The sequence below is a fragment of the Pinus tabuliformis genome, chromosome X (genome assembly GCF_031772625.1).
Source record: "Pinus tabuliformis cultivar Carrire ecotype Pingquan chromosome X, CPIR1, whole genome shotgun sequence".
Classification (NCBI taxonomy): Eukaryota; Viridiplantae; Streptophyta; class Pinopsida; order Pinales; family Pinaceae; genus Pinus; species Pinus tabuliformis.
The window spans coordinates 1,239,940,097-1,239,952,501 of record NC_142308.1 but is presented as its reverse complement, the minus strand read 5'-3'; the positions used below and the strand labels follow the sequence as shown (position 1 = coordinate 1,239,952,501).

At 38.5% G+C, this 12,405-nt stretch overlaps 1 protein-coding gene across 1 annotated transcript in view; it reads left to right on the top strand.

The window, feature by feature from the left end:
• LOC149144448 (FAD/NAD(P)-binding oxidoreductase) overlaps positions 1-12,405 on the top strand; it is a 387,681-nt gene that overhangs the window by 246,820 nt on the left and 128,456 nt on the right. The window contains exons 6-8 of the mRNA XM_089448548.1: positions 6,995-7,049; positions 7,532-7,602; positions 7,741-7,792. Of these exons, the coding sequence (XP_089304674.1) occupies positions 6,995-7,049; positions 7,532-7,602; positions 7,741-7,792 (178 nt within the window). The remainder of the gene's footprint in view (positions 1-6,994; positions 7,050-7,531; positions 7,603-7,740; positions 7,793-12,405) is intronic.

Genomic DNA, 12,405 nt, shown 5'->3' with positions numbered 1-12,405 from the left:
CCCTTGGTGTTGCTGCACCTCTTATATTTGAAACTGAAGCAGCATTAATACCCACCTCTGTAAGCTTCAGAACATAATCCTCAGTGGGCAATAATTTGTCATTGATCACAAGCATAGAGGGCAAACCCTCACTGGTCAAGGGTTCTAACCTAATGAAAAACCTTTGAACTATAGTATTTACAGTGTTGCACTTTTCCTCCAACTGAAGGATGAGGTTTTTCTTGGTAATGATCTTCTTTACCTCCAGTATAGTTGCTGTCCTATCATTTATACCCAATTCTTCCAGCTCATATCTGTCTTTAGAATTGAGGAACTTGATTATGTCAGAAGCAATTTCGGGCATGTCTTCAAGCTTTAGAAATAGTTTCAACAACTTGCTGAGCTTTCTCCAAGAGGTCTTTTTGATCAAATACTATCTTGATATAGGGCCATATATCCTTGACTACTTCAGTAATTTCTTCCCATAGAATTTCCTTTGCCAAACCTAGTTTATTTCCAAGGTAGGACTCTTTGATTTCCTTCTGCAATGCTTCAATCTGACCTTTTGCTCTCTACAACTCAGCTGCATGTGAAGTGTCTGCAATTGCTTTCATATGCTGTAACTCCTTGAGTTCATTCTGCAACTTCTTGATTTCTCTTGTCTGAATAGACATGTTCTGAACAGCTTCAGCAAGCTGTTCAGCTCCTTCTACTGTACCTGTAGTTGATGTTGTGGCTGAAGTAGAAACCCTGGTTACAGGGATTGTTGCAAGGGGTACTACATCCATTGGAGTTTGAGCTCTTTTGACAACTTCCTCTTTCTCCTTGACTAGTTTCTCCATCTGCTCTTCCATCTGTTTTATTTGCAGATTTTGTTCCATGATGAGCTTCATCATGTTAGATTTTTGAGTTTCTTCAATCTCTTTAGCCATTGGGTCTTCAGAAGTTGGCAGTTTGAGCTGCTTCCGTAATGTTGAGAGCTCAACATTTTTCTTCTTTACTAGTTCTTCTGCAACATTTATGTTGGAGGGACCATATCCCATCTTCAGCGTCAGATCTTCTAAAGATTTGATCTTTGTGTCCTTTGCCAATGAGGAGGCTTTCTCCAACTTGAGCTGTGACTGTTTGTTTGCTAAGGTAACCTGTAACTTTGACAAACTCATGGCAGTGTTAGTTAAAGTGGAAGTAATCATTGACCAGTTTGTTTGTTTGTGCATCACAATTTGATCAATTGGATGCACATCCTTTACATTAAATTCAAAAGAGGTCTGCTTTGGATAATGCGCAGCAGTCCTAGGCTGTGGAATTTGGGCTTGCAAGAAAGCCATCTGCATCTTTCCCTTCTTAGAGTCAAAGACTGAAAGAAGTTTGGCCTGAGAACTGGAGGAATGTTTCCAGAACTGGGTGTAGGTGTTCAATTTCAACTCTTCATTCTTCTTTTAAATCTCACTGAAAACATGAAAGATGTCCTCCTCCTTGTTCTCCTGAATGCTTCCACTGGTTTGAGTTACCTGCTATTCCTGAGAAGTAGTGGAATGAGTTGGGGACTGGGTAGACTGTCCACCAGACTGTGTATAGAGCATAGTCTCTCCAAGTCCATCAAATGTGGTTTTCTGAGACTCATGTGTTGCACCAACAATCACAGAGATCCTAGGTCTCTTCTTTCTATGCACAATCCTAAAGCCCTGGCTTGATGCTTCAGTTGTAGGGGAAGATTGTTCTTCCCTTCCTCTTTTGGCTGTCTTTTCCTGTGCAAGTGGAGTTTGTACATTTGAGGTAGAAATTGCCTACTCTTCAGCTTCTTGGAGGGTGTTCTCTGTCCATTCCAACTGATTTTTGTATTGTTCTATTTTAGGCCTGGCTGTGTGGTGATATGCAGTAAACTTGTTTTCCACCCTGAGTTTAGAAATCACTCCCATTGGGTCATAAGACAAAGTGAAACTGAGACCAAACTTCTTTTCCTTTAGGAGGCATTTTATCTAATGAATTTGCAAACTGAAAATGATAGAAATGGAAAAATCGGTCTGAAACAGAGTGATCATAGTAAAAACATTATGACTGAAAAAAAAACAAGTGGACCTGGGTGTCGGCTTTCTTCTGAATAGGACAAAATAACTGCTCAATTGTCGAACTGTCGTTGAGTTGTAAGGAGGTAATCTTTGAGTGATCAATTTGGTTACAGAAATGGATTGTGTAACCATTTTCATGGAAGAACAGGGTTTTTAATGGAAAAATTGGAGCGGAGCTATTGAATGAACGGTTAAATCTGCATTAATTATCCAATGGGATTAATTAACAAGTGTTTGGGACATAAATTCGTGGGAGTTATGAATTGAATGAATAACGGATAGGCGGTAGTTGATTGGATGGAAGAAGTGACATGGAGCGGACGTGGACATTGACATGGAGCGGCGGTAAACGATCACACACAAACTGCGTTCGGGAGCAACTTGAGGTGGTAAGTCATTTCAGGATTTTAAGTCCTGAAAGACTAAAATGAGGAAAAGGTGGTTTTGGAAACTGCCCATTTTGGACCCCCCCCCCCCCCCCCCCTGCTGATAAAGTTTGGACGACAAATGAGGGCCGAGGAGGGATGTGGGCCATCGGATCTCGGGGGAGCATGCAGGATGAAAGGTAAGGTGGAAGGGATTTAACATGTGAGGCGGAAGTGATGGTGGGGTCACGATTTTGGCGGATGTGACAGTTTGGTGTTATGGCGAATGAATGTTTGAAGTTAGGATATTGCAAAATACATTGGTACTTAGAATCCATAGTTAATTTAAAATGCAACATTGTATGCAAGCATTATCCAATGTTACAACTTAGGATAAAATCCTTTCATGCTCCAATTATTTCTCATATGTCTACCTACCCTTTATACTCCTTAACATTTTCATTTTTTCATTTGAGTGCATTTAGGCTAGCAAATCAATATTTTCTTTTAATGTCTAATCTACCTCTATCTCTTATTTCCTCCATTGGCTCAGATTAAACTATTGAGCCAATTTTATTTGCTACCTATTGACAAATAATTTAAATCAAATCCAATTATTATTAAACTGTACAATTGGATTGTATGAACTTGGTGTGGCATTTAAACAATCTGCACACAACCTTTATTTTCAAAAACAAAATTGACTAAGAGTAGTGGCATTTGGATTTGCAACACTTTCAGAGTTTATTATTTTTTTGCCTTTCTTTCTAACCTAAATTTTTATTTTTGCCTCCATTTTTTAGGGCATCTATCCTATCATTTTATTTGATATGGACTTATTCATCAAATATCCCTAACATTTTTTATTTAATATTCTTTTTGTCCATATTCTAACTTAACTTTTTTTGAAATATATTTTCATTTTTTGACTAATTAATACGAACTTAACAAAACCAAAAAATGCGACAACAATACCCATAAGTTGGGCATGTTGGGATTGCCCCTCCTCATACGGCTAATGGGTTGAGGAGGCTTGGGGCATGTGATCCTTACCTTTTGGTAAGTTGGGTATCTAGCCCAAGCTTGGATTATGATGTAGGTGTTCTACCACATGACTCTTGAGGGTCATTGTTGGGAAGATTGGTAGGCAATAGGATGGGTTAAGATGTGCTCCCCTATATCCCCAATTACTCAATATGGGGTTGTAGATGTTTAGCTCCCCCATGAGATTCTAGGTTGAGATGAGCTCCCCGATGTGATTTTTGGGTTGAGATTTGCTCCCCTATTCAGTTCCGGGTTGAGACTAAGCTCCCCGATGTAGAGATGTGCTCTCTGATGTTGTTTTGGATTGAGCTAGGCTCTCCGATGTTGATGCGGGTCGTAGATTTGACTCCCCGCTAATGTTTCCCGGGTGGTAGCATTGGGCTCCCTGCTGGCAGTGATTCCGGGTGGTAGCAGTGGCTCCTCGATGAATAGAGGGTGGTAGCTTAGGCTCCCCTCCGATGTCAAATTCTTCTTTTTTCAGATTCGAGAGTGTTCAACATATGGGTAGGGGCAATCAAGAGATAAGCAGAAATAAGCAAGAGATGAGCAATGGTGACATTTGATGATGAGATACATGAAATTGTATATGATGGGATGACAGGATATTTGCAATGATTACACGATGTGGTTGGAATTTCTCCCTAGCTGAGAGGGAGTGTTAATTTGGCAGCTCAGTGACAAATTCCAACCATGGGACTAGATTCCTCTTTTCGAGAGGACCAATTTTGACTATTTAATTGCTCAATTTGGATAAGGGAAAGTGTATTTTTGATTAAAAGCCCCCATGTGCATATTTGATCAGGTCGACCCTAAAGCAAATTGGACACCCTTGGAAGGCTATAAATACAAGTGACCTCAACCTCATTTGGACATCATCATGAGACATTCTTCTATTTTCTTTCTTGGTTTTGGCTTGCACAGGTCTGACGCACCTCTGTGGAGAATGGGTTTGCATGAAGGAGAAATTGTAGGGGAAAAAGCTCTCATTTCTATTTTAGGGTTTTGGGCCTTAGTCGCAGGCATGACACGGAGAGATCTCGACTGCAATAGTTGGTTGGCTGGCTCATCTGTGGGACTAAAGTTTTTCAGTTGCATGTACAACACGTCCTCCATGCGACTGTCATCTAGGGTTTCTGAGTCACAGCTGCAGGCTTTCCAAAGGCTGCTTTTGACTGTGGTCACTGGCTTATAGGCTTAAGGGAGCGACTGGAATGTCGACTGTAGTCGCTCGCTAGCTGGCTCATCTGTGCGACTAATGTTTTTCAGTGGCACTTACAACACGTCCTTTATGCGACTGGAATGTAGGGTTTCTGAGTCATAGTCGCAAGCTTTTTAAAGGCTGATTTTGACTGCAGTCATTGGCTTATAGGCTTAAGTCCCTAATCGATGGCTAAGATTAGATCTGACTTGATCCATGTCTTTTGGACCATTCTAACACAGTTTTATATTAATTCACATTAATATTTCAATTTCCCTAAGTTTAGACTTAGGGACTCCATTAAAAATATTAATTGGTTTAATATCTCCCAAAGTGTTTAGAATCTGCCTAAACCCTTTTTGGGTATTGGAGATCTCATGTGCCCTAACCTCTCCACCAAATTTCGTGGCTAGAGCACATCCGATGCTACCCCAAATCAACATGTCTTTGTGAATTTGGTTTCTTCACAAAATTCTGAGATCAAGATTTTGTATCATGTATTCTCTGAGGTAGTTCGGGCTAAGACCCTTGGTCTTCCTAAAGGTATCATTATTTGTTCGCGGAGTTAATTATCAATGCAAGCAGATGGAGGTAATCTGTTAACCATTCAGGTTACTGGCCCTAGACAATTAACTCAAGAGATCTCGTATACAACTTCATATTACAAATGATCTGTGTCTGCAACATAGTGGACTCGGATTTTCACCATTGATAGGATCCGGATTAAGCTTCAGTAGCTCAGGCTAGTATCACTGGGGTATGTATCATAAACTTAAGTCATGTTTTTCTTTTGATGCTTTGATCTGCCTTTGTATTTGAGTTAGGGTTCTGATTATTAGGGCTAAAACATCAGAGAGAACTTTGGACCATCATGGAGACATCATCATCAGCTTGTACAGGAACCTGGGTCATATTGCAGAGAATCTCAGCCTCTTCCACAAAGTAAATACTATAAAGAAGATAGTCACAGAGAATTTAATTCCTTCTTAACAGAGTATAAATCACAGTATACTTGGCCCTGACCACAGAGTTAAGCCACAGTAATCTCAGACCCTTTCCACAGAAAAGTTTGGACTGTCACAGAGGTATTTCGGACCTGTAATTCCACAGAAGAAATTATGACCTGCAACAGAAGAAACTCGGACCTGTTCTACTCGGACTTGATTACAGAGAGCTTAGACTTGTCTTGATGACAGAGAGGTTATCACATGAAAACTAGGACAAACTTCAATCTTCAAGAATCTCGGACTAGAACACTGTCTTTCTTCATTAGAGAACAGAAGTATAGCCTCAGTTCCAAAGCGAACCACAGAAGGATCCAAAAACGAACCACAGAAATAATTCGGACCTTAATATACTTCATTTCAGATTCAGGTGCAATCTAGAATTTCTAATCAAGATAACTACTTGTGACTGTTCATATATGTTTTTCATTTAGTATTTTCTTCATTCAATTAGGTCATCAAGCATTTATACATGTGCAATGCACAGAAATGACAAGAGACACCAGAAATTAGGCCAGAGGCCAGGGCAAAACCCACAAGGGGAAAACCCAGGAATCCTTTCCTGATAGAATCTTTAGTCAACAGGAGAAATCAACATCATAGACAGACTGACCTTGTCAACCCTCCATGATCTGCAAGATAAGCTGCCTCAAACTGTCCACAATTAGGTCTGCTTCAGTCTTCCATAAGGGCCAAACATCGTCTTCTGCTTCAGATCATGTCACAGATGTATGTTCTCCCTACTACGCATTGTTCCTCAGATAATCTCGCACATATGCTTCAGAAAAAATCGTATTTTATGCTTCAGACTTCGTATGCTTCCACAGATGTGTATTCTTCTTGCAAGATATGTTTTGGAGAGAGACGAGTGGTCTATAAATAGCCTTCAACAGGAGTGAGAGGGTGTAGTGGCAAAAGATGAAAACATATTATTTTCTAGGTCAATACCAAACAAATTATTTCCATAAATATTTTTCACCTGCAGGAATGGTTGTACAGCTCCATGGTTCATGATTTATATCACTGCTGTTGTAAGTAGTGGCAAAAGATGAAAACATATTATTTTCTAGGTCAATACCAAACAAATTTTTTCCATAACTATTTTCACCTGCAAGAATGGTTGTACAACTCAATGGTTCATGATTTATATCACCGCTGCTGTAATTCTTAGTGTTCCAATTCTTGTTCCAGATATCTAGAGATTCCTCTGACATTCTGCTTTATTTCTGGCTTGTTCAAAAATGTTAAGTTGTGCAACTTATTCCATAATTTTCTTGCTATTGTCCATATGTTTATTTTTAAGACCTATTTTTGACCTCAATTCAAATTTTTCAGGTATACTCCTATTTCTGATCCAGAATCAAAGGGATATTTTGATTTGCTAATCAAGGTACACCTCAGATTTAGTAAAGATATATGCATGAACATTTTTCTAGTCTGTTTTTGACAGTGTTTAGTTATATATTATTAAAACTTACAGGTTAATCCTATATTTTTAATTTAGTATTTGTTTAAATATGAAAGTTCTATCCATCGAAGTTAATTGATACATTTATATTTGTCACTAATTTGAGTACTGTATTTGATGTGAGAGCATTGTGACTTGATTACTACTTGCTTGTTGCTTGCACCTAAAATCAGGATATATATGTGGAAAATTTCAGTTGGCAGTTCTAGTTATTCCACAGCTGGAGTTTTATTTTCGACTTTTTTTCTTGGTTTTGTTGGAATATATACTTATTTGAAGTGCTGTCCTGAGATTTTATTTATACAGGACAATTATTTATTTATTCATTGCAGTGGAATTATTGAAACTCCATAAACTAAAGGATGAGAGTACATCACAGTATGTTTACATTTTATTTAATGCAGGCATACCCTGAAGGAAAAATGAGCCAGCATTTTGCACAATTAAAGCCAGGGGACACACTTGATGTGAAAGGGTAAGATTTTATTGCTGTTGTTGTTTGCTCACATTTGCTGTCAAGAAATTGTAAGGTATTTGGTATTTACCTATTTTCCTCAGCGATTCTCATTTTGGTTGGAACTGAAACTGGGAATGCATAACGTTTCATATGCAGGCCCATTGAAAAGCTTCCATACCATCCTAACATGAAGAAACATATTGGAATGGTAAGAAAGGAATCTGATTTTGAAAGGAAGCCACAAAATGCCTTATCTTTTCCTTCTCACACAGTTATATTTGTTTGGTTGTTGCAATCTACATTGGTGCACATCTGTTGGTGCAGATAAGAATGTTAAAGGGACTTCAAGTTTTGTCTTTGACTGTCCACTATGAGATTGGGTGGCCTGTAATGTTCCTATTGGGAAATATTAAGTGATATCAGGAAATAAGCATAGACATGTAACCATAAAACTAACACACCAGCATAATGACAATTTGCAACAGAAATTGTACCAAGAGCTGAGCCATTTTGTTAACTGAGAAAACAAGGTACATATAAATGAAGAAGAGGAACCTGGTCTTGCTACAACAAGCTAGTCAAGTCCCAGGTGAAAATGGAGTTGCTCAAGTGCGGGCAACTGCTCTCCCAAGTCTCTGCGCTGGCCCAGTGAATTTTGTTAATGCTGGCTGGAAAGGAATTGGTGTTTCGGGCCTCGAAATTGCTCAGAAAAATTCAGGAAATTAATCAGAGGCTTCTCACAAGGAACCCAAAAAAATCTCACGGACCCAAGTGGTGGAAATGGTCCTAGAATAAAATGCGTTCTCCTCCAACAATTTCTGCTGCTGATTGGAACAAGGAATTCTGCCCTCAGGAGTGCTAAAAAATTCTGCAAAATTAATCCTAGCCTCCTCTCGTAAAACCCACAAAAACCCAGAAAGGGTTTGGGCTGAGTCCAATGTGCCCCAGTGACCCCAATTTGTGCGTGGACCTCTAACTGGCTAGCAAAAATGGCTGTAGATGAAATCTGCTATAAAATGCTTCAAATCTCTCCTAGAAAATCCTCTTCCCACCGGGGTACTTCCTCCCAAATTTTCCCTTACTTCTCCATAGCCACACCATAGATTCTCCTTGCCTAAGTGATTGCGCAACAATGCCCAGTGAGCCCCTGCATAGGCCAAGAATTGGAGCAACTAAGCTCTCCCAAACGCCTAACCAACAAAGCTGCAAATTGATAGAAAAATCCAGCCCTATTGTGGAAGGATTCTCTGCTAATTGGCTGACCCAAATTTCCCTTTTTGCTGGCCCTCCCAAGAGCAACAAATTTCTCTCCTACGTCCAAGGAAAACTTGCTCCAGCTGAAGGAAATGACTGTAATTGTGCACAATAGAAACTTTGAACACGGCTCCCGAATTGCCTCATTATGGAGACACTTGAAGTCCTTTGAAATGAGGGTGGAATTCCTGCTCGAGAATTCCTTGTGTTGAACAACACGGTTGTCTTGCCTAAGCAACTCAAGAGAATTAATGTTAAATTGTCAAATGATCAAAAGTACCAAATGGAGGCCTCCAAACTCTATTTATAATTGTTGGTCCTCTCTCCCTTGGTGGTTTCCGCCTTTCACTAATTCACACCCCTTTCTCTCTCTCTCTTCTCACTAGTGCGAATTGCTCCATTGGGTCGAATTTCCTTCTCTTGTGCCGCCCACATCCCACTAGAGCTATACTTTTCTATTTCTCCTAACTCCCATATGCCAAAAATGTCTCCATTGCCCAGATTACAAAATTGTGCTATCCCTAATAAACTCTATTAATCCCCTCAAATGAAAAATCAAAATTGGGGACATTACATGGCCTTTAGTATCATGGTTTGAGTTTAAGTTTGAAATGGGTAAAGATAAGTTTGAGAAACTTGTCAGTGAAAAAGGTCCCATAAAATTCATCATTAACATAAAAAAGAAGAAATAGGCATTTTTTTAGAAATGTAAAATTTGATAAAACATGTCAAAATTGACTAAATGATTGACATAAGTTTTCTTTATTGATTTTCATTTCTTATTATATTTCCTTAAACATTTTAAATTTGCTACAAATTTGAATTGGGCCAATTAAATTCATCAGACCTGTTAAATTTAATTGGCATTTTTCATGTTCGGAAAATTTTTATTTTTATTAGAAGAAATGCTTTGAATTTGGTTACATTGAAGTGGTGTATGTATCATCGAATTTTATTATCCTATAATCAGAACTATGACAGTTCATTATGAACATTTTTGGTCATTGGATGTTGTGTCTTTTTTCTTTGTTGATATCAAGGGATCAGAATGCATTAAATATAAAACAGAATGAGGTGTCTAATCTGGAACCAGCTGAGTAATTGAATTCATGCTTTTTCTTGGATTGAAGCATTTCATTTTCTGAGATGAACTGATATATTATTAGTAATTGAAGCAGTTTGGGTAATTCCAGATTATTGGCAAAGGTAGCCTGCTTAAAGGAATAAGCTAAATTACCAGGTTCAGATTGGATTGAATATACTGAATATGTCGTTAAAATGTGTCAACATCAAAAATAAAAAGAGTGAAGTTGCTATCTACATAAATATAGAATACATTCCATAAGAGAAGTCCTTTAGGCCAAAGTAAGTTTTAGAAGAAATTTCATGGCGATTTTTTGAGTTACTTGGAACTTGCATTTTTTGGGGGTTTAGTAACATTCATCTCAAGTGCAAACTAGATAAGTTTCAAAGAAAATATCTTACAAGACGGAAATAAAAAAGTTAATTATACGGAGTAGAATATTGTGGTAAAAATGAAGAAAAGCTTTTTCCATTATTCAGACATGTTAATAACTTTACAATCTTGAAAATTTTTACCCTAACCCTGCAAAGAGCCTAGGGTAATATGCACACACTGAAAGTGCAATACAAAAAGTATACAATATGTGAGTTAAGTCCTGTTACCCACCACCATTGGGTGACCCCTATAGGAGAGATATTTTCTCCTAGCTTTGTCTTCAGACGACAACCAACAACCCCTTCTAGCCACCAGATAGCTCAATGTGCCATTATTCTCTGCCACCTGAGCCAACCATTGTGTGCCCTTGCCCATCTGCAATGATCGTATGTCTGAAGGTGGGCCCTCCCACCCCGAAGGTATGATTTTTCATTATGTAATTTAGTGTTTATTTTTGCTTTTCTTGGGCACATTTGGACATGGATTAGTGGGGGGATTTGGCGTAAAGAATGGGCTTGGATTTTACTCTTGTTCCCTTGTCCCAACTTCGTGGTTAACCTTGTATCCTAATCCCGTGGGATCTCCTCTATTGGGATCTCCTCTAGTGGCACTACATGGGAAACCTTATCTTTGGTTGTGTTGTCCCACTTCCCAACACCATATATCTCTCTCCCCTCCACTGATTACACCCCCTTTAGGAGTGGCACTACATGGGAAACCCTATCTTTGGTTGTGTTGTCCCGCTTCCCAACACCATATATCTCTCTCCCCTCCACTGATTACACTCCCATCTGGGTCCACATTTTTCCATCGGGTCCACAAGGAGTTAGCCTCCCCCTCCCCTTGTCCACACTTTGGGTCGGCCCTGGAATGATGCCCCAGAGGTTGATGCAGCTAAAAAAAAGATAAAAGCATAATTTGGCCACATACAACAATAAATGTACCACAAAATGCAAAAGATGGCCAAGGCATGAAAATTTAGCACATGGGCAAAAGCCAAACATGAGCTCTACCCCCTATCACTATGGGCATCACCTTGGTTTCTGATGCCCCTGTAAATGCGCCCCTGCATCACTAAGGAACCCATGATTGTCCCAACCCCTGGTGAGCAATGAATTGCCCAGCCTTATGGGGGTAATCACCGCTACATCATACATATCATGCTCTCATCCCTTGGAGCCCTGAGCAGTAAAAGAAAGGAAAATCAATAAAAGGCATATGAAGAAGGGTGCAAAACAATGTTACTTGGGAGCGGGAGCGGGAGCGACCATTTTCAGAAGCTCCCGGTTTGGGAGCGAATCCCGGAGCGATTTTTTAAAAATATATATATTTTTTAATTTTTGATACATATATGTCAACAAAAACATGTAGAATGATGAATTAGATATAAAAAACATAAAAAAGCATAGATTGAACCATATAACAACAATCATCTAGAAGTTATAATCTTCATCAACCATGTCCGCAAGTTAGTAACATAGTAACATACAACATATTGAGTCTCATGATTCATCAATCTTAAAGTTTCAAGCTTTCAAAATTCAATATATAACATTTATCATCATTGATCACCAAAGTTGTACTTGTAAGCTAAGTGTAACCATTACAACAAATAATATCTAACATGAAATGAAATGTTATAAAATGAAATGAAATGAAACAACTTTCAACTTTCATGAAGCATCATATTCATAATTCATTACTAATGAGTTATAATTGCCAACTTCAAACTTAAATTGTCATATATTGTTTAAAAAAATATCATAATAAATATGAAAGAGTCAATAGTTATAAAAGCTACTAGAAACTAGAAAAGAGAAGTAAATCTATTATCTATTTCTTATGCTTGGGCCTCTTGCCACCACGAGAAATGTCTAATTTTTTAGTCTTGTTGCAAAATCAGGATCTTTGTCATTAATATCACCCTCCAAGCATTAATATCCAGAGGTATCTTTGTCATTACCTTTGTATCTGTATAGGGATCTTTGTCATTAATATCACCCTCTAAGCATTAACATAAGATAGAAAAAGCATAGCATGTCAAGTCAAGATTTTGTTTGAGTGATGCGTACATTTTTAGAAGGGTCATGATAGAGGAGTTCGACAAC